The 23,863-nt window shown below is 41.0% G+C and overlaps 1 protein-coding gene across 1 annotated transcript; it reads left to right on the forward strand.

The window, feature by feature from the left end:
- Nucleotides 1–720: 720 nt before the first annotated feature.
- LOC103454591 (pentatricopeptide repeat-containing protein At1g56690, mitochondrial) lies at nucleotides 721–22,500 on the forward strand. The gene is given in 7 exon segments (XM_070812562.1): nucleotides 721–745; nucleotides 10,139–10,177; nucleotides 10,500–11,127; nucleotides 12,043–12,065; nucleotides 17,174–18,152; nucleotides 21,879–22,174; nucleotides 22,177–22,500. Coding segments are annotated over 5 exon segments (2,103 nt in total). The 5' UTR covers nucleotides 721–745; nucleotides 10,139–10,177; nucleotides 10,500–10,522; the 3' UTR covers nucleotides 22,377–22,500.
- Nucleotides 22,501–23,863: the final 1,363 nt, after the last annotated feature.

Genomic DNA, 23,863 nt, shown 5'->3' on the forward strand with positions numbered 1-23,863 from the left:
AGCAATTGCGGGTGTTGTTCAACAATCAACAAATGGAGTACGGACTTGAAATTTTGTCACTCATGTTTGAAACTCAATCATTACCATTGATACAAGATTGTCTTAAAAGAGTATGTTTTGTACAATCAATTTAGCAGACATGATACTGGTTGAGGCTTCTAACTCATTGGAATCAAATTCCAATCTAATTCACAAAAGGATCATTCCAACTTTATTTTTTCTTCTCTTCCCCACCAATCTAATTAATCTACAACACCAATTTGTAAGTTCTAAATTGTTGATTTCAACTCAACCCAATTCTTATACCCAAAGCGAATGGATGCCATGAATCGATCACACTTTTCATTATACAAGTCTGTTATTCTGATCATGTTGGAAATTCAATTTTAGTTTTGGATTTCTTTGGAACGATTGAACTTCTAATAGGGTTTTGTTTCTTACGTTTATTTGGTTTTAATTTTCAAGGTATTTATAGTTCTTTTTAAGTGGTTTTTCTGCTATATTTGAAATATTTTATAAAAAAATGACATTTATGAATATGGGTGTTAAATTTTGACTATTATTGATAAATATTCTAGCTACGACTGGGAAGGTTGCAGGTTTAAAAAGTTCCAGAATTCCTGTTATACCCTCATATATTTATAAAATTTCATGTAATCCTCTCACCTTTGCACTCTCCCTCTTCTCCTGCGGCAACGGCGAGAGTTTGAGGCTTGGAACACACATTACCAGCGGCAGCTTGAAGGTGAGATTTCTTGTTCTCAGATCATCAATATTTACTCTGTTCAGTTTTTTAGACCGTTGATTTTTTTTTCTGGTTTGAATTCTTATGTGTTGTACCATACTTGACCAATCCTGAAACTACTGAGCACTGGTCAACATTATACCATCAAGGATCCACAAGATTTTCCCTCCAACCAGGAGGCCAATCACAGCGCGACATGTGTCGACATCAGAGGCCAATCATAGCGTGACACATGTCAATATCAGAGGCCAATCATAGCACGACACGTGTCAAAGTCAGAATAAAGCTAGAGACTATCTTCTATAAAAGGAGATCATTCTCTCACAATATTTTCTAATGTCATTTGTACTAAATCATTCCCTAGTACTCACTAAAGGAGAGCTTGAACCTATGTACTTGTGTAAACCCTTCACAATTAATGAGAACTTCTCTACTTCGTGGACGTAGCCAATCTGGGTAAACCACGTACATCTTGTGTTTGCTTCCCTATTTCTGTCCATTTACATACCTATCCATACTAGTGACCGGAGCAATCTAGCGAAGTTCACAAACTTAACATTTTCTGTTGTACCAAAGTCTTCATTGATTTTGGACATCAACATTTGGCGCCGTCTATGGGAAACACACTTATTCCTACTATCTTCAGCTTTGTCAAGCTGGTTTCCACCAGTTGTACACTCTCTTTTGACTAGGCATCATTATCTAACATGGGGAGCGAAGGAAGCCACAACACACAGAACGACACCCTCATTGTGCATAATGTAAGGCAGCAAAAGAAGGAACGAAAGAAGTTCGCTTTTCAAGCTAAAGTCGAAGAACTGGAGGCTTAGAACAACAAAATAACAATGAAGAACAATGTCATCCAGGAGTAGTATGAAAAGCTCTTCAAGATGCTCCATGATTCTAGGCATACTCAAGCACACGAGCTCATCACCCTCGTGGAAGTTAACCATCAAATGGGTGCCCCCCAACACGGAGGGTCACCTACCTTCGACATGAGTATTCCTAACGAGGAGCGAGCTACTCATCAAAATGTCAATAAACATGAACTTCTCTCAACCCAGCTACTTCGACCCGAAGCTGGAAAAGTGGAGGAAGGCACATTTTTACAGAAGGAATGGAAAGATCAAGAGCCGTTTACCGTGATTGTCGAGACTTCCTAAGACAACGTCTAGAAAATTCTATCCATATAGGCTCAAGGGTCAAAGACCCAAGAGTCATTAAAGGGATCAGTCCTCTACCACAACGTAGGCCAACGCCTAATCCAAGAAAGGAACCACATGCCTTGGAGGGACAAGAAGGTGAAGGAGACTCGGGGGACTTCTAAACGGCACATCTCGAAAGCCAGTACGGTGAATCTAAGAAAAGCCACATGTCTTTGACCAAACTTCCATTCTTCCTAAGGATGAGGAAAACTTGCGAATGAGAGTTTTAATGAAGCCTGACTCCACTCAGGACCCTCTTATCATGCATCTCATCGAAGAGGTGAGCAAGTTAAAGGCCGAGTGTCATGCCTAAATCCCTGGCTGGGATCAACCAAGGCTCGACCCTCTGACAAAGAGAATCTTTGGCACCCCTCTATAAGGAGAAACGAAATAGAAGCTTAGCTTGCAATCTTATACTGAGAGGGAAGATCTGATTGAGCATATATACCTCTTTGAATCTATAATTGCATACCGAAGACACAATGATGAGGAACAATGTCTTATATTCCCCTCAACTCTCTCTAGTGGAGCTCTCAATTGGTATTTTCGTCTTCGACCTAATACTGTGGATTCCTTCACTGAGCTAAAGAGACTTTTCATGGCTCAACACATATTCCAAGCTGATCGCGTACACTCTGCTAATGATCTATACACTATTCATTAGAAATTAAATGAGTCATTGCGTGAATATGTTAATCGCTTCTGCTATGAGTACTCTCATTGTGCTGAGGTAGATGATAAAACATCACTCAAGGCCTTCACGGTAGGCATGTATGAATGCTTCTTCAAGTACATGATGAATGCTAACACTTGGAAGACTTACTCTGAGGTAATGATGCAAGCTTACAATCATGCATTTGTCGAGGTAAGGACATACTAAGGGAACCCTTATATGGTTAACCCCTATTAACAAATGGGAAGTGGAAGTCAAGTTCTACCAAGTAAGGAGATCTTGGCCATTCAGACATCCATTGCATCATCTCCTGCCTCATTTAGCTACTCGTTTTTACCAAGTGAGGAGATCTTGGCCATTCAGACACCCATTGCATCCTCTCTTACCTCATTTAGCTACTCGTTAAGTCACCAAACATATTCGTCTCTTGTAAGGGGAAGAATTTTTACTCTCAGCAAACTCATTACAACAAGAGGGATAAAAGTCGTATCAAGACAACTAAGGGTGAACGTACCGTCGACTATTATAAGTATGAGGCCAAGCCTCACTCTGTCAAAATGGAGTACTAGGTACTGAAGGAAATGCTATTATAAGAAGGCATACACATTACAAATATTTTGACCCTCAACCGCTTGAGATCTTTTGTCACACAAGGCATTTAGCAAATATTAAAAGAAGAGAGAATTCAAACAACTTCTTCTGAGTCTTTTGCATTCTTAGCATTGGAACACTTGATCTACGTTGACCTACCTCTATACTCCAACTTAGAGCTCCAACATGCTTACTTTGACACAAAGCAAGTGATACTAAGTGTTACAACCAACATGGTTCACATATTGAAAGCATGGATTCCTTCATGTATATCAAAACATTCATAAGCATCACTCGTATCAATCAACATAAACATCATACATTCTAACACATTCATACATTCCAACACATTCATACATAAGCCAATTGTGCTTCGAAAGGGTTTAACATACTTTGTGTCATTCGACACTTGCTAGAATGTGCCTCATCACCTTTCCCTTATTCTCACCAACTAGGTGATGAAAGGACTCACCTTCGTGCCACCAACCAGGTAACGAAATGTACAACCCGTACTCTAATAATATTTGGCAACTTGCCACTCTTATCACCAACCAGATGAAGAAGGAACTTACCCTCGTGCCACCAACCAGGTGATGAAATGTACAACTTGTACTCTAATAGTATTTGGCAACTTGCCACTCTTATCACTAACCAGGTGAAGAAGAAAGTCATCTTCATGCCACAAACCAGGTAATGAAATGTACAACTCGTACTCTAATATTATTTGGCATCTTGCCACTTTTATCACCAACCAGGTGAAGAAGGAACTCATCTTCGTGCCACCAACCAGGTGATGAAATGTACAACCCATACTCTAATATTATTTGGCAACTTGCCACTCTTATCACCAACTAGGTGAAGAAGGAACTCATCTTCATGCCACCAACCAAGTGATGAAATGTGATTAAAGGTGATGAAGGAATTCACCTTCGTACCACCAACCAAGTGATGAAAGCAACTCATCATTCATTCCACCAACTAGAAGACGAGTGGTACAACTTGTACATGTGAAGTCCTAGCATTCACAAATAATAAAAAACCCTCAAGCTTTACAACTCAACTAGGGGAGCACTTATGCCCAACAAGAGTTATAGTCACCAACAAAGTCTTATTGCAAGCCAACAATGGCTTCAGTGCATGGTATACGAAGATCAAGCTCTTCAACCCTCTTGCATCTGCTTCAGACATTTCTCCTCTATAACAATGCAAATACTACAACTCGTAGAAAGCTTCACACATTGTTGATCAAGACCGTTGGAAGCAAATTCAATTTATATGCTTCATCCAAACCTTCAACTACTACAAGGTGTGGCTTGCATCACAATCTCTTGCTTAACAGTGTGAAAGCAAAATTTGTATATGTTGTCTCTCCCACATTTTCAAATTTCCAGTTTTCCAAAAAAGAATAATAAAAAAAAGAAGGGAAATTGAGAAATTCAACAACTTTAACAAATGGAGGGCAACTACAATTCTCAAAAGCTTCACACACTTTTGATCAAGATAGTGTGAAGCAAAATCAATTTATGGTGCCAACAAAGCTTCATCAAAGGAGTTCAACCTACAATTCGCAAAAGCCTCACACACTCTTGATCAAGATAGTGTGAAGCAAAATCAATTTATGGTGTCAACAAAGCTTCAACCTTCAAAGCTTCACCTACAAAACTTTAACCACAAAGTTACACCTATAAAGCTTCAACCTCAAAGCTTCAACCTCAAAGCTTCACCACAAAGCTTCACCTACAAAGTTTCAACCTTCAAAGCTTCACCTACAAAGCTTCAACACAAAAGCTTCACCTACAAAGCTTCAACACAAAAGTTTCACCTACAAAACTTCACCTATAAAGCTTCACCTACAAAGCTTCAACACAAAAGTTTCAACACAAAAGTCTCACCTACAAAGCTTCAACACCAAAGCTTCACCTACAAAGCTTTAACACAAAAGCTTCACCTGCAAAAGCTTTTCTATTAAAAAAAATATATTCAAAAATTCAAAAAAAAAAAAAAAAAGGCCAGGTCTCCCCTTCTTTAGGCCTAACAACTTTCATACCAAATATATATGAAGGAAGAGTTTTGGACTACCACTTAGAAAGGAAAATGGTGAAGTTTTGTTAATTTGGAAAATTGGCTACTAGCAAGACATCTCATTCATCCACTTCCTCAACCGAAGACTTGGGGACTCCTACCATATGCTACTACATTGGTACCCGAAAGTTTCGCAACTACTCAGTGACTTGGATTTTTCAAGTCTCCAATCGAGAAATTTTCCTTATTCAGGAAATTAAGGGAGCACTATTTCAACCTACAGGATCCACCCACGAAGTTTCAACACGCAAACTTTAACAAAAGAACAAATTCAAAGAACTTAGTGAATGATGCCTTAGTGTATTTAACACAATACGCTGAAATGAAGCAAAACTTATTTATTGATATTCCTGAGAAATTACAGATATGTACATATACATGAATAAAAACAAACAAACAGGAGGGAGCCTTCACAAAGGTTGCTCAGGAAAAGTCTTAGTACTCGGCAAAGCCCCAGAAAAAGAAGGCATCAAAAGGTGATTATTTGGAGCCTCAGTATTGAGCAGAACCCCAGGAAGAAAAGGCATCAGAGGTTGATCATTTAGAGCTTTAGTACGTGGTACAGCCCCAGAAGACGAAGACAATAAACGATTTTCGAACAAACCCACAAACCTCTGATGATCACTTAAAATCTGACCATCAAATTCCTGCAACCGATCAAGCTTCCTCTTCATGCTTGTAGCATAGTCATATGCGAGCCTGTGCAATTGTTTATTCTCATGCTTGGGCCCTCTGATATCCTGTTTGAGACTTATCATTTCAGCCGCCAAAGATTCAACTTGGCGGGTTCGAGCAAATAGGTGTTGGGCCATATTAAACACAGAACCTACGCACTGAACACTGAGAGCCAGAAAATCCTTAACAACCAACTTATCAGACCATTTAGAAAGTAGTTTGTTATCTCTAGGAGTGAGAAGGTTTCTGGCCACCACCGCAGCGGTTATATCATTCTTCATCACAGAGTCCCCAATGGTAAAGGGACAATAGAGGATAAGAAGGATGCGCACCATATGTTGTCTTGAGGAGACATAGCTACCTCTTGCACCGCATTCAAGTCCAAACGACGGTCAGATGGGCCAGACATTTTCAGAAATAATGACGAAAAAATGAGGTACAGTAAATCTAAGAAATACAAAAATAAAGAAGGAATTCCTACAAGCAGTAACTCTTTGAACGTACTTCTTGAACACAATTGGTGCCCCTATAAAAGAAAGGGCAACATGGCCATTTGTTCAAAAATCGATGAGGCATCACTCTCCGAATTTCAAGAAGCAGATTTTCCAAGGTAAGATTTGTCGACAATCTCCACACGCGACGTCAGCTCCTTGAATACTAAGGATAACTTTGCCAAAGAACTCTGACAAAGTTAAGGCACGAGAATTTTGAAGTTCCAGCTACCCTACTATTACCCATAAAGGTAAAGGAATAGCACCACTACTGGCTAATTGGCAAATCCCTAGATGTGTCAACCTCCATCTTTCATGGAAAAGCATGCGCACAAGAAAGCTCAATTTTTCCTCATATCCAAGAATACACTTTCAACAAATTTGTTTGTTCAAAAATCGAAGAGGCAACGCTCTCCGAATTTCAAGAGCCAGATCTCCAACAGATCTGTTTATTCAAAAATAGAAGGGGCAGCGCTCTCCGCATTTTGAGAGCCAGATCTTCAACATATCTTCTTGTTCCAAAATCGAAGAGGCACCGCTCTCCGAATTTTGAGAGCCAGATGTTCTTGGATAAAAATTTTCTGCAATCTTCACACGCAACACTAGCTTTCCGGATACCATAGACCACTTTGTCAAAGATCTTTGACAAAGTTAAAACACGTGAATCTTGCAGCTCCCACTACATTGCTATGACCGAGGAGGGTAAAGGAACAACATTACTACTTGCTGTTGAGGAAATTCCTATATATGTCGACCTCCATCCTCCATGGACAGGCAGACCTACAAAAATGCTCAACCCTTCCTCACATCTGAGAGAGCGCTCCCAACGAAGCCTCTCCTCAGTTTCCCTCTTCCCCGATAATACCTCTGCAAACTAGCCACACTAGAGCAAGAGTATCTCATATCATCAGGGTTAAAAGCAAGAGTATCCCATATCATGCTTTTTCCCTGTCTTTTCCTTTGCCCTTGCTCTTACCTGCAAGACAAGGAGAAAGAACGCAATCAATCGGAACCTGAAATCAAACTTTTGATCTAGAACTGATTGTCCGGAACCTGTGCCTGGTTGCTTACCTAGCATTGATCTCGAGTACTCATCCTCAACTGTTGTCAAGGTCACAAATTCCTTCGGTAAATACCTCAGAACAGTTGATACAATATTGATGCTTTACACTGAAGCTGCCACGCATGGATGAGTCGATGAGGAGTAGTGCTCTAAAGGACCATTTAAATGCAAAGGTTGCGCACCACTTCTGCGACGCAAAAGCTTGAAGTAGAATGTTCAACGATGAGCTATAACAGATCACTATAGGACGATGCTCTTCCTGCAGAACTGCACAATCTAGACAAAGGAGTCTAAATCAAATCCAAGCCGGGCATCGCTGCCCTATCCGAAGAGCTCGAAAAGCTTCAACAACCTTTCGCTGACATCGTCGCCAAAGAGCAAAACCTTGCCATACCACATCCACTACTTTGTCAATAGTAAGAGTATCACATATCATCAAGGTCAAATGAACTCTTGATTTGATGGACTTGTTTTGACCTCAAATTCTTGAGTCAGCCTTATACTCTGAAGGAAACCAGAAAACCCTTCAGCCCAGTTCAAGAATAAACCTGTGGAAAGTTACTTCTTCAAAAGCAAAAGTATCTCATATCATCTATTCTCCATGTCCTTTTCTTTATCTTTGTTGATGTCTACAGAACAAGGAGAAGGAGAACAATCAACAGAAACACGAGATCAAACTTTCGATCTAAGACTGACTGCTTGGAACTCTGATTACTTACTTTGTATGTCACCTTTTTCATCAGATCTCCTCGCTCAGAGACTTTAGGGACTCCTACTATAGGGTTTATATCGCGCTTGACCAAGCCTGAAACTACAAGTAAGCTTCAAGTGAAATTGATACATTATCTTGTGCATCTCCATCGATTAAAGATACCACCCCTGGATAGAGGAAAAGTACTTCCAGAGAAGATGCCACATCTACCTATGAGACAGATAAGGCAAGTGAAAACGATACCACACTTTGATACTTAGAAGTTTCGTGATTACTTAGGGGCTTGGATCTTACAAGTCCTCAATCGAAGAGCTTCCCTTACTCGGGAACATAAGGGAGCACTGTTTGTACCATACTTGACCAATCCCGAAACTACTAAGCACCGGTCAACGTTATACCGTCAAGGATCCATAAGAGTTTCCCTCCAACCAGGAGGCCAATCACACGTGTTGACATCAGAGGCCAATCATAGCGAGACATGTGTCAACATCAGAGGCCAATCACAGCACGACACGTGTCAAAGTCAGAACAAAGCTAGAGACTCTCTTCTATAAAAGGAGATCATTCTCTCACAATATTTCCTAATGTCATTTGTACTAAATCATTCACTAGTACTCACTAAAGGAGAACTTGAACCTATGCACTTGTGTAAACCCTTCACAATTAATGAGAACTCCTCTACTCCGTGGACGTAGCCAATTTGGGTGAACCACGTACATCTTGTGTTTGCTTCCCTATTTTTGTCCATTTACATACCTATCCATACTAGTGATTGGAGCAATCTAGTGAGGGTCACAAACTTAACAGTTTCTGTTGTATCAAAGTCCTCATTGATTTTGGGCATCAACACTATGTATGGATTAATTGGCAAATTTTCATGTTTCGGTTGGGTTTCCTATTGCATCTGTGAAAGTCATATTAATTTAGAAATAACCGGAAAAATAAATACAAAATATGAAGTCAAACCACTGGACTAGTTTGATTTTTTTTGGGAAAAGAATTTTGCATTTTTGGATTTTTTAATTGAATTTTGATAAGAGTTGTTAGGATTGTAGCTTAGTTTTAGGTCATTATATGGTTATGGAATTGAGAATGGTTGCATTCAGAAGAAAGGGGAGTCCGTGAAGTGTGATATGGAAATGGTAATTATTTGAGTATCTATCTGATGAAGAGGGGACGAAATTTGTCTGTCTTTTATTGATCAGCTGAACTTTGAGCCATTGCGGCGGTGTTCAGTGCTGCCAGAGATTACAATATTGTTTTGCTCGAATTACATTGGTGAAATTAGAAAGAGATGGCATTTCCGAGAGAGATTGAGAAGGGGAAACGTAGCATTACAAGCAAATAGGGAAGAGAGCTTACTGTTTGTTTCTATTACAGTTGCCAGCTTGTTCTAGTCGGTCCTAAAAGGAAAACCTTGCTTACTTGCTATATCTATGGGTCCTCTCTAGGAGGTTGGCCGCTTATTCTAGATCCTTCCATTTTCAAGAAAGTCCACAACTTGATATGACAGCCGATGTTGCTTGTGACATTTAAAATCCTTGGCCTTGTGAAGGAGCAAATTTGTTTTCTTTTCAGAGGTTCATTAGCTTGAAGGTTTCATGATACTGTAACTGGTGATAAAAGCAAACTTAACAATGATTTTTTTTCTCACACCTCTTTGCTCACATCTTCGTCATTGTTTGATTTTTAGCAAAGTACAATATGTCAAATTGGTAATTCGAATATGATGGGAATGGTTAACATTTTTCTTATTAGTATACATCTCCTGAATAGTTACTTTTTCATGCTTGTATAATTTGGTCATTCTGAAAATTCTTGTGCATAACATTTCACTTGCTTAAGTATGAATCTACGTGTGCAAAAGTTAGCTTATGATTGATATCTGTGTGTCTCTGTAGGGTGGGAGCTAAAGCTTGGCAAACAAGAAAGAATATGAGGTGTGCTTGTGTCTAGAGTAATTTGTATTCCATTTTGTAATAGGGAATTGTTATTGGCACTCTAAAAATCTCATTTTGCACTACAAATTTTCTATAATTAGAAAGAAAAATATACTTATGAGGAGTATAGAAAGAGATTTTTAGAGTGCTAATAAAAGTTCCCTTGTAATATGGTTGTTAATGTTTCACTTTGTATTGTCCGTGTAAAAATGAAATTGTGTATTGTTGTGGAGGTTGCGCTGGAAAAAAAGGGAACTAGTTTATTATACTAGATCTCTAGCCTTTACTTTGTAAACTCTGAATAATTGTTTTCTTTATGTAGGTAGTGCAATATTTAGTGTAACAATGCTGGCTCGGTTTATTCTATCTCGGAAATATGGCACTGGTATTGCAATTTCTGCCAATTCTCAGATTGCTCAGTATGCTCGGCTTGGCCAAATTGAGAAAGCCCGAAGGGTGTTTGATCAAATGCACGATAAAAATATTGTGTCTTGGAACTCAATGGTGGGAGCTCACTTCCAAGGTAATCAGCCAGGAGAAGCCCGAAGGTTGTTTGATAAAATGTAGGAGAGGAATATAGTTTCTTGGAACGGTTTGATATCTGGGTATGTCAAGAATGGGATGATTAGTGAGGCTAGGAAAGTGTTTGATTCAATGCCCGAAAGGAATATTGTTTCTTGGACGTCGATGGTTCGAGGGTACGTGCAAGAGGGTATGATTTTGGAGGCTGACTCACTTTTCTAGGAAATGCCTGAAAAGAATGTTGTTTCGCGGACAATGATGTTGGGTGGCCTGATTTAAGAGGGTAGGATTAATGATGCCCGTAGGCTTTATGATATGATGCCCGACAAGGATGTTGTGGCAAGGACTAATATGATTGGTTGGTATTTTCAGGTTGGGCGTTTGGCTGAAGCACGTGAGATTTTTTATGAGATGCCGCGTAGAATGTTGTTTCGTGAACTGTGATGGTATCTGGGTATGTGCATAACCAACAACAACAAAGCCTTTTCCCACTAAGTGGGGTCAGCTATATGAATCCTAGAACGCCATTGCGTTCGGTTTTGTGTCATGTCCTCCGTTAGATCCAAGTACTCTAAGTCTTTTCTCAGGGTCTCTTCCAAAGTTTTCCTAGGTCTTCCTCTACCCCTTCGGCCCTGAACCTCTATCCCGTAGTCACATCTTCGAATCGGAGCGTCAGGAGGCCTTCTTTGCACATGTCCAAACCCATTTTGTGTACGTGTTGATGCTTCACCGCCCAACATTCTGTGCCATACAGCATCGCCGACCTTATTGCCGTCCTATAAAATTTTCCCTTGAGCTTCAGTGGCCTACGACGGTCACACAACACGCCGGATACACTCTTCCACTTCATCCATTCAGCTTGTATTCTATGGTTGAGATCTCCATCTAATTCTCCGTTCTTTTGCAAGATAGATCCTAGGTAGCAAAAACGGTTGCTCTTTGGTATTTCCTGATCTCCGATCCTCACCCCTAACTCATTTTGGCCTCCATTTGCACTGAACTTGCACTTCATATATTCTGTCTTTGATCAGCTTAGTCGAAGACTTTTAGATTCCAACACTTCTCTCCAAAGGTTAAGCTTCGCATTTACCCCTCCTGAGTTTCATCTATCAACACTATATCATTTGCGAAAAGTATACACCAAGGAATATCATATTGAATATGTCATGTTAACTCATCCATTACCAACGCAAAAAGGTAAGGACTTAAGGATTGTTGATGCACAAAATCAGTGAGGACTTTGGTACAACAGAAAGTATTAAGTTTGTGATCTTCGCTAGATTGTTCTGGTCATTAGTATGGATAAGTATGTAAATGGATAGAGACAGGAAAGCAAACACAAGATGTACGTGGTTCACCCAGATTGGCTACGTCTATGGAGTAGAGGAGTTCTCATTAATTGTGAAGGGTTTACACAAGTACATAGGTTCAAGCTCTCCTTTAGTGAGTACAAGTGAATGATTTAGTACAAATGACATTAGGAAATAGTGTGGGAGAATGATCTCGTAATCACGAAACTTCTAAGTACCGAAGTGTGGTATCGTCTTCACTTGCCTTATCTGTCTCATAGGTAGATTCGGCATCTTCTCTAGAAGTACTCTTCCTCCATCCAGGGGTGGTATCTTTAACTGGTGGAGATGCACAAGGAAATGTATCAATTTCACTTGAAGCTTACTTGTAGTTTCAGGCTTGGTCAAGCACGATACAAACCATGTAGTAGGAGTCCCCCAAGTCGCCGAGCTAGGGGATCTGCTGAAAGAGGTGATAGACAAGGTAAGCAATCAGAGCTCCAAGCAATCAGTCCCAGATGAGAAGTTTGATTTCGAGTTCCAGCTGATTGTTCTCATTCTCCATATCTTGCAAGCAACATGAAGGATAAAGAGAAGAAAAAAGAGAATAGATGATATGAGATACTTTTGCTTTTGAAAAAGTAACTTTCCACAGGCTTATTCTTGAACTAGGCTGGAGGGTTTTCTGGTTTCCTCCAGAGTATAAGGCCGACTGAAGAATTTGAGGGTCAAAACAAGTCCATCAAATCTAGAGTACGTTCGACCCTGCTGATATGGGATACTTTTGCTGTTGACAAAGTAGTGGATGTATCGGCACATGTTCTGTTACGCTTGTCTCCACATGCTTCCTTGTATCCTTCTCACTTTCCCTATCTGTTCCTCAAGCAGATGTGGTATCTTCTCTAGAAGCATAAGATGTTGAAGATGAGTACTCGAGAGCAATGCCAGGTAAGTAATCAGGTATGGGGTTCCAGGAAGTCAGTTCCTAACTGGAAGCTTGCTTCCAAGTGCTGACTGATTGCTCTTTTTCTCCTTGTCTTGCAGGTAAGAACAAGGCCAAAGGAAAAGACAGGGAAAAAGCATGATATGGGATACTCTTGCTTTTAACCCTGATGATATGAGATATTCTTGCTCTGGTGTAGCTTGTTTGCAGAGGTATTATTGGGGGGAAAGAAAGCTGAGTATTTCGAAAGGCTTCGTTGGAAGTGCCCTCTCAGATATGAGGAAGGGTTGAGCGTTTTTGCAGGTCTGCCTGTCCGTTGAGGATGAAGGTCGACATATATAGGAGTCTCCCTAACAACAAGTAGTAATGCTATTCCTTTACCCTGCTTGGTTATAACACGGTAGTGGGAGCTGCTAGCTTCACGTGTGTCAGAGCATTTTGAAAAAGTGGTCTGTGGTATCTGGAAAGCTGATGTTGTGTGTGAAGATTACAGACAAGCTTTATCCAAGGAGATCTGGCTCTCGAAGTTGAGAAAGCAGTGCCTCTTCGGTTTTCGAACAAGCAATCCTGTCGGGGATCTAGCTCTCGAGATTCGGAGAACGGTGCCTCTTCAATTTTTGAGAAAGCAATCCTGCTGGGAGTCTGGCTCTCGAGATTCGGATAGCGGTGTCTCTTAGATTTGTGAGAAAGTAATCATGTTGGGAGTTTGGCTCTCGAGATTCGGAGGGCGGTGCCTCTTCGATTTTGGAGCAAGCAATCTTGTTGGGAGTGTTTTCTCGAATATGAGTAAAGGTTGGGCATGTTTTCTAGTCTACCTTGCCACGGAACACAGAGGTTGACACACAGGGACTTTCCAATTATCCAGCAATGGTGCTGTTCCTTTACCCTTGTAGGTAATAATATGGTAGCTAGACCTTCAAAATTTATGTGTCTAAACTTTGTTAGTGCTGTTTCTTTGCTATTCTTTTACCCTTCTTGGTCATAGCGATGTAGTGGGAACTGCGAGCTTCACGTGTCTAAACTTTGTCAGAGATCTTTGGCAAAGTTATCTGTGGTATTCATGAGCTGATGGTGCGTGTGGAAAGTGGATGATTGAACAATAAGATTCACGTGTTTTCTACTTAACCAGAAATCTTCAACAGAATGCCCGTAATTTCAGCAACGCTGAGTGTGCATGTGACAGGTGCTGACAAGGCTAAAAAAAGCAGATGCCTCTTCGATTTCTGAGATCGGCCCTTGTGGTCTCTGAGCAGCCCAGCTTTTGAGAAAGCAAGCGCCTCTTCGATTTCTGAGATCGGCCTTCGTGGTCTTTGAGCAGCAGCTTTTGAGAAAGCAAACGCCTCTTCGATTTCTGATATCGGCCCTCATGGTCTCTGAGCAGCCCAGCTTTTGAGAAAGGAAACGCCTCTTCGATTTCTGGGCAGATGCCTCTTCGATTTCTGAAGCTCCGTTGAGTGCATATTTTTATAGAGGCTGGCATTAAGTTCCAAAGCACACTTGAATCTCCACCAGTAGAAGCTCCCTTCTTGCACTTCTAAGATCTTGATTTGTCCGACCTCTTCTTTCTTCAACACCTTTGAAAATGTCTGGCCCCTCCGACCGTCGTTTTGACTTGAACCTTGTTGAAGAGGCAGCCACGCCTTCTCCAGACAACATATGGCGCCCATCCTTCTTATCCCCTACTGGTCCTCTTACCATTGGGGATTCCGTGATGAAGAATGATATGACCGCTGCGGTGGTGGCCAGGAACCTTCTCACTCCAAAAGATAACAGACTACTTTCCAAACGGTCTGATGAGTTGGCTGTTAAGGATTCTCTGGCTCTGAGTGTTCAGTGTGTAGGTTCTATGTCTAATATGGCCCAACGCCTATTTGCTCGAACCCGCCAAGTTGAATCATTGGTGGCTGAAGTGATGAGTCTCAAACAGGAGATTAGAGGGCTCAAGCATGAGAATAAACAGTTGCACCAGCTCGCACATGACTATGCTACAAACATGAAGAGGAAGCTTGACCAGATGAAGGAATTTGATGGTCAGGTTTTACTTGATCATCAGCGGCTTATGGGTTTGTTCCAAAGGTATTTATTGCCTTCGTCTTTTGGGGCTGTACCGCGTAATGAAGCTCCAAATGATCAACCTCTGATGCCTCATCCTTCTAGTGTTCTGTCCAGTACTGAGGCTCCGAATGATCCCCCTCCGGTGCCTTCTCTTTCTGGGGCTCTACCGACTGCTGAGACTTCTCCTAAGCAACCTTTGTGAAGGCTCCCTTTTGTTTGTTTATTTTGACTCATGTATATGTACATATTTGTAACTTATCGGAGATATCAATCAATAAGCTTTGCTTCATTTCAACGTATTGTGTTAAATACACCAAAGTCTTCTTCACTGAGTAGGGTCGGCTATATGAATCTTAGAATGCCATTGTGCTCGATCCTATGTCATGTCCTCCGTTAGATCTAAGTACTCTAAGTCTTTTCTTAGAGTCTCTTCCAAAGTTTTCCTAGGTCTTCCTCTACCCCTTCGACCCTGAACCTCTGTCCCGTAGTCGCATCTTCTAACCGGAGCGTCAGTAGGCCTTTTTTGCACATGTCCAAACCACCGTAACTGATTTTCTCTCAGCTTTCCTAAAATTTCAGCTACTCCTACTTTACCTCGGATATCCTCATTCCTAATCTTATCCTTTCTCGTATGCCCACACATCCAATGAAGCATCCTCATCTTCGCTACACCCATTTTGTGTACGTGTTGATGCTTCACCGCCCAACATTTTGTGCCATACAGCATCGCCGGCCTTATTGCCGTCCTATAAAATTTTCCCTTGAGCTTCAGTGGCATACGACGGTCACACAACACGCCGGATGCACTCTTCCACTTCATCCATCCAGCTTGTATTCTATGGTTGAGATCTCCATCTAATTCTCCGTTCTTTTACAAGATAGATCCTAAGTAGCGAAAACGATCGCTCTTTGGTATTTTCTGATCTTCGATCCTCACCCCTAACTCATTTTGGCCTCCATTTGCACTAAACTTGCACTCCATATATTTTGTCTTTGATTGGCTTAGGCAAAGACCTTTAGATTCCAACATTTCTTTCCAAAGGTTAAGTTTCGCATTTACCCCTTCCTGAGTTTCATCTATCAACACTATATCGTCTGCGAAAAGCATACACCAAGGAATATGATCTTGAATATGTCCTGTTAACTCATCCATTACCAACGCAAAAAGGTAAGGACTTAAGGATGAGCCTTGATTTAATCCTACAGTTATGGGGAAGCTTTCGGTTTGTCCTTCATGAGTTCTTACGGCAGTCTTTGCTCCTTCATACATATCCTTTATAGCTTGGATATATGCTACTCGTACTCATTTCTTCTCTAAAATCCTTCAAAGAATGTCTCTTGGGACCCTATCATACGCTTTTTCCAAATCTATAAAGACCATGTGTAAATCCTTATTCCCATCTCTATATCTTTCCATCAGTCTTCGTAAGAGATAGATTGCCTCCATGGTTGAGCGCCCTGGCATGAACCCGAATTGGTTGTCCGAAACCCGTGTCTCTTGCCTCAATCTATGCTCAATGACTCTCTCCCAGAGCTTCATTGTATGACTCATTAGCTTAATACCCCTATAGTTCATGCAATTTTGTACGTCGCCCTTATTCTTGTAGATAGGCACCAAAGTGCTCTTTCGCCACTCATTTGGCATCTTCTTCGTTTTCAAAATCCTATTGAAAAGGTCAGTGAGCCATGCTATACCTGTCTCTCCCAAGACTTTCCACACTTCGATCGGTATATCGTCTGGGCCCACTGCTTTTCTATGCTTCATCTTCTTCAAAGCTACAACCACTTCTTCCTTCCTGATTCGACGATAAAAGGAGTAGTTTCTACACTCTTCTGAGTTACTCAACTCCCCTAAACAAGTACTCCTTTCATGTCCTTCATTGAAAAGATTATGAAAATAACCTTTCCATCTGTATTTGACCGCGTTCTCTGTAGCAAGAACCTTTCCATCCTTATCCTTGATGCACCTCACTTGGTTTAGGTCCATTGTCTTCTTTTCCCTTGCTCTAGCTAGTTTATAGATATCCAACTCTCCTTCTTTGGTATCTAGTCGCTTATACATATCGTCATAAGCCGCTAACTTAGCTTATCTCACAGCTTTCTTCCCCTCTTGCTTCGCTCTTCTATACCTTTCACCATTTTCATCGGTTATGTCCTTGTATAAGGCTTTACAACATCCCTTCTTAGCCTTCTATGTGCATAACCAACAAGTGGATATTGCTAGAAAGCTTTTTGAAGTGATGCCAGAGAAAAATGAGTTGTCTTGGACAACAATGCTGATAGGTTACACTCAGTGTGGACGGATCATAAAGGCTTCAGAGCTTTTTCAAGCAATGCCTATTAAGTCAGTTGTTACTTGTAATGCCATGATACGTGGTTACGGTCAAAATGGAGAGGTAGCTAAAGCAAGGGAAGTTTTTGATAATATGAGAGATAGGGATGATCGGACATGAAGTGCAATGATTAAAGTTTACGAACTGAAAGGTTTTGATTTGGAAGCCCTTGACTTGTTTGCTTTGATGCAAAGAGAAGATATAAGGCCGAATTTCCCTTTAAGTGTTCTATCTGTTTGTGGCAGCTTGGCGAATCTTGATTATGGTAGACAGATTCATGCCCAGTTGGTGAGGAACCAGTTTGATCTTGATGTATATGTTGCTTCAGTATTGATGACAATGTTTGTTAAATGTGGCGACCTTGTGAAGGCAAAACAGGTGTTTGACAGGTTTTCTGCAAAGGATATTGTTATGTGGAACTCAATGATCACTGGTTATGCCCAACATGGTTTAGGAGGTAAAGCTCTACAAGTGTTTGATGAGATGTGCTCTTTGAGCATAGCAGCAGATGAAATCACCTTTGTTGGAGTTCTTTTAGCCTGTAGCTACAGTGGAAATGTAGAAAAAGGTCTTGAGATTTTTGAAACAATGAAATCAAATTACCAGGTGGAGCCAGGAACTGCACATTTTGCATGTATGGTTGATCTGCTTGGTCGAGTAAGACAAGTAAAGAAGGCAATGGGTTTAATTAATAGGATGCGAGTAGAGGCAAATGCGATTGTTTGGGGTGCCATATTAGGTGCATGTAGACAGCACATGAAAATGGACTTAGCGGAAGTTGGAGCAAAGAAACTTACAGAGCTTGAGCCCTATAAAGCAAGGCCTTACGTCTTGCTATCTGTTAATGCACAAAACCGGAGGGGTCTTGGAACAATGTAAATCCGACCGTGAATCTGCAAGAAAGTAAAGAACACAAGATGTATCGTGATTCACCCTAATGTTTAGGCTACGTCCACACTGATATTGTATTTCTCTGTTAGTGAGAGGATGTGAGGGTGTGAGCATTTGAGGGTGAGAGTGAGGCTTCCCATGGCCTAAGAATTGGCCCCTCCCAATGAGGAGAGTGAGGGGTCCTTTTATAGAATAAGGGCTCCTCACTTATTACATATTTGCCCCTTCATTTATTACATAATTACATTTGAGTCCCCCGAGTATTTATACGAGGTCTAAATACGGAGGCCCTAAGTATGGTACAAACAGTACATTTGGCGCCGTCTGTGGGAATCAACACGAAAAACTATGTCGGTTCTCTTTCATATTTTCACCTCCGCCGTGAATCTGCAAACAACTTTCAATACTATCAAATGGCTGCCTTATAACTCTTGTCATTATTCTTATTTTTCGTCATCTTCTTCTTCCATCCAACAGCTACGAAAACAAAAAGAAACCCAAAAAATTTTGAGCATATATTCTTTGACTTGACTCAAGCATTTTCAGATCTACTAAAACAAACCCCACAGAACCTAGAAATTGTAATTGTTGCCAAATTTGGGGAAATTAGGGGTTGTTATTGAAGGGGGTTCCATTCCAGATCGAAACGGTGCGCTGCATGAGAATGAAGACGATAGTGGGGGAGAATGCAGAGGAAGAAGAGAGAGTGTGAGAGAAGGCAAAACATGTCTGCCATCGTGTGCAGGAAGAGATCATCGATTTTCGGAGACAACTTGCTGCCGTCGACTTCCCTTCCGTCCTACCGTTCAAGTGTGATGCGTTTACGACCCCCGAATCGGAGCCCAAAATGACCTCTTCCCGGCGACAGCACAGCAAGTGCAGATCTTCCCGCTTCCACTCAACGACGAGGTGGCAGAGGCAGTACCACCCGATTTGGCTAAAGTGCCTTCCACAGATTAGATCTTGCCAACAGAAAAATTAGAGAAGAAAGATGCAAGAATCGTCGACTATTTTGATGTGATTGCAGGAACAAGTACATGTGGTCTTGTGGTTTGGGAAGTCATCTACGCCGAGCACGGCATCGACGCCACCCTACGATACTAGGGCGACAACGAGCTCCAGCTGAAGACTCGTCAGATCATGGTCCTACGACCAGATTTTTCGATGGGGTAAATCAAGAGAGCCTCACTGAGTCGAGCGGTGCGAATGCAGTGTAAGGATTCTTCTCAGCTTTGAGGAGCTTCAGGACTCGCTTCGGAGAGAGAGATTTGGGGAAGTCGACCATAGCAGTGGCAGAGTTGCAAATTTGTGTGGTTGCAGTGTCTCATTATACAGAATGTTAACGATAGTTTTTGCTCCGACTAAAAAGGGGAGAATCGCCGCCGTCAAATCGGTGAGTTATCTCGCGATACAACACCGTACAGCAAAATGCCCTCACTTCGCTGGTGAACTTGTCTCTGGAGAAGCCCAACAAGGTGAAGATCATATGGTCAGGATTCGTGCCGCATTTGGTGGATGCATCAAGCACAGCTCTTCGATGGGCACTCCACAACCTGCTTAGGTTTGGAAACCGGTAACTCTGGTTCATATTTTTCCAAACCTCAAGATCCAAAAACCAAAAAAACAAAAGCAGCAAAGGTGCAAAGGTGAGCTGAGAAAAACGAAAGCAAAAGCAAAGCAGAAAACGAAAGCAAAAGCAAAAGCAAAAAAAAAAAGGAAATGACATTATTCCCTTGTCTGTCATCTGCCAAAAGAAAGAAAAATAAAGAGAAAGGAAAAGGTAAAACGTTCAGCAGGCGCAATACGCACATGGAAACAGATCTGCAACAACCCAGTACGCAATAAGTGCAGTACGCACCAACGATCTGCAACTGTCGAAGCTTTTGTGTCGAAACCTTTGTTTTGAATGATGTAATTTATTTTTCTTATCTCTTGCAGATATCTGTATAACGCTATCAGAGGGTAATAAAAAAAGGGCAAGCCCAAAATAATAGGCTGGAATGTTATGTGGAGGGCGAAGACCTATATGCCTAAAAGAGCCAGGCCCTCTATTATCACCAACCAGGTGATCAAAAGTACGTCCAATACTACAAAAAATTATTTGGCAGCCTGCCGCTATTACCACCAACCAGGTGATCGAAAATACGCCCAGTATTACAAAAACTTATTCGGCAACCTGCCGCTATTACCACCAACCAGGTAATCAAAAGTACGCCCAGTACTACAAAAAATTATTCGGTAGCCTGCTGCTATTACCACCAACCAGGTGATCAAAAGTACACCCAGTACTTCAAAATTATTCGGCAGCCCGCCGCTATTATCACCAACCAGGTGATCAAAAGTACGTCTAGTACTCCAAAATTATACATGAGCATCACTCATGTCAATCATACATAAACATTCATGAGCATCACTCATGTCAATCATACATAAACATTCATGACCATCATTCATGTCAACATTCATGAGCATCACTCAAGTCAACATTCATAAGCATCACTTCTGTCAATCAACATAAACATTCATGAGTATTACTCATGTCAATCAGCTTCGAAAGCTTCATTTACAGAGCTCCAACTTTGAAAGCTCCAACTTCAAAAGCTTCACTTGCAAATCTTCACCTACAAAGCTTCAGTGTAGGGTATACAAATACCGCCTCCGAACAACAGCCACTTCGGCCCATACATGGATTCAATTTGAAGTCTCCAGCCAACAGACTTTATTGACCGAAGACTTGGGGGACTACATTATGTACCATATATTGGGCCTCAACTGGGCCTCATGAAAAATACTTGGGGGACTTAGCCCATCACTTATGTATTGAGGAGCGAGCCCTTATTCTATAAAAGGGATTCCCTTACCATCATTAGAGAGCATCGCCACTTACTGAGCAACCGCATCGCCACAAGCATCAACTCTAGCCCATCACTTATGTATTGAGGAGCGAGCCCTTATTCTATAAAAGGGACTCCCTCACCATCATTAGATAGCATCGCTACCTACTGAGCAACCGGCTCATCGCGAGCATCGACTCTAGTCCATCATTTATGTATTGAGGAGTGAGCCCTCATTCTATAAAAGGGACTCCCTCACCTTCAACGCCATAAGCCGAACCAACCAAGGCAACATAAGCCACAAGCCGAGCAGCCTTGCAACATGTGCTACTTCTAGTTGAGAATCATTTCACTTTGAGCACCGCCTCATATCAAATATCAGTTCAAGATGACATCTAGTTACTTCGGCCCACACATGGACTGAATTTCAAGTCTCCAGCCAAAAAACTCTCTTGACTGAAGACTTGGGGGAATACTATTTGTACCATACTTAGGGCCTCTGTATTTAGACCTCGTATAAATACTCGAAGGACTCAAATGTAATTATGTAATAAATGAAATGGCAAATATGTAAAAGTGAGGAGCCCTTATTCTATAAAATGACCCCTCACTCTCCTTATTGGGAAGAGCCAATTCTTAGGCCATGGAAAGCCTCACTCTCACCCTCAGAGGCTCTCACCCTCTCATCCTCTCACAAACAGAGAAATATAATATCAGTGTGGACGTAGCCTAAACATTGGGGTGAACCACGATACATCTTGTGTTCTTTACTTTCTTGCAGATTCACAGTCGGATTTACGTTGTTCCAAGACCCCTCCGGTTTTGTGCATCAACACTATCAAATATTTATGCAACCCAGGGTAGATGGTATGATGTTGTAGAGGTGAGGGAAAACATGAGAGCCAGAAGTCTTCGCAAGTTACCTGGTTGTAGCTGGATTGTAGTGGAGAAAAATGTGCATATGTTTACTGGGGGAGAGAGCACGGGTCACCCAGAACATGAGATGATCATGAGAGAGTTAGAGAGACTGGGTGTATTATTAAGAGAAACTGGTTACTGCCCTGATGGGAGCTTTGTATTGCATGATGTAGAAGAAGAAGAGAAGGCGCACAGCTTGGGTTATCATAGTGAGAATTGGCCATAGCATATGGGCTCCTGAAGGTGCCAAAAGGGATGCCAATTCGTTTGATGAAGAACCTTCGGGTTTGTGGGGATTGCCATTCTGCAATTAAATTAATAGCTAAAGTTATGCAGAGAGAGATTGTTTTGAGGGATGCAAACAGATTTCATCATTTTAAGGATGGTGTGTGTTCTTGTGGAGACTATTGGTGATTCCAAACTTAATAGGGTACATCCTGGGACAGTCTGGTTTTGAGACAGGAATTGTGCCTACCGGAGTTAATTGACCAGGACAGAAATTGATACTTCCAGATAATGACACCTATATATAGAACCATGAGGAGAACTTGCTATAACTTTGTTGGTACATGGGGAGAACTTCCAAATACGATAACTTGTATGCACTGGCAATCCATAAAAGCTTGTAAACTTCAAAGTGTAAGGCCTACAATGATGGTTCTGGAATTGAAACGGTTTTGAAGTACTTATGCTTGTGTGAAAATGGCATGGGGTGAAAATTTTCTCGTGTGCAGGTATGTTATATTCAATCTAAGTTCATAATATTGATTTTATTTTATTTTTTACTCTTTTTATACTATTTGTTCTTTTACTCGGCTAATATTTTGTGCCACATTCGCTGTTCACCTTATGATTCAGGGCTGGAACTTGACATGAATAATACACAGTGAGCTCAGCCGAGGAAGGCGAACATAGAGCTTTTGTTGCCCTGAAGTTCATTAAGAAAGGTCATTTTTTAAAAACTTTTAAATTTCCCCCGTTCCTAACTTAGGGTGATCTCTTTGGGATCAAACACATGGTTTCCTCTATGCCCTGCTATCAACTACCATGTTAGCGAGTGTGTGTCCGTGCATGAGTGAACTTTTGCATGCATGGTTGAGTTTGTCCAAGAGGTTTCCCGCCAATTGAATGGTTGGGATGTTGGTGTAAATAAATTATACTAGTAAAATATTTGAAGGGCAATATCACTGATATTGACAATTTTTTGTAAACTTTTTTATTTCTCTTCAACTGTTAAACCTGTTATTGATTGTTTGCACATCAGTTGTTGCCGAAAACATATTGTGTTCAAACAAAAGCATTTTGCACTGCATCCTGGTGTCTGTCAGTTTATTATTTCAAACAAATCCTCTAAGATGTTAAGGAACAAAAAAGGTATTTCCCTTTACACTGAAGAAGAAAGTAGTAAAACCAAAACTTGTGCCCAAACAGCAAAAGAAGTTCGAACTGGTTTCAGAGTTGTAATTGGTCATGCTAAAAGATCTTCACTTGAATTGAGCTAAACTAGGCTTCTCTTTTTCTCCTTTTGTGTGTGAGCTTGTTTCAAATTCATCCTTTTTATTGTTAGTGCATGAAAATAAGGATGTAGTAGAAATACAATACCTGTCGATTTTCGCTTTGCTCCTCTGATCTTGGCTTAGAGTATAACTGTTTTTGAACTCACTTGATCGTAGAGTCCATCTTATATGAGTGAAGTGAAAAATAAGTTGCACAAAGCTTTCGTTCTAGAGTAATTTTCTTTGTTTATATACAGAAAAGATCTATCATTTAAGTGGGACCTATTGTAGGTTGTGATGTCTTTCAATGTGGGTCAAGTGTTGGTTTGATGTGAATCAACTAAGTTTGCTCATTTTCAAAGTGATTTTCTAAGGTACTCTTGAGTATGAGATAATCTGATTGTT

This window comes from Malus domestica, chromosome 14 (assembly GCF_042453785.1).
Source record: "Malus domestica chromosome 14, GDT2T_hap1".
Taxonomy (NCBI): Eukaryota; Viridiplantae; Streptophyta; class Magnoliopsida; order Rosales; family Rosaceae; genus Malus; species Malus domestica.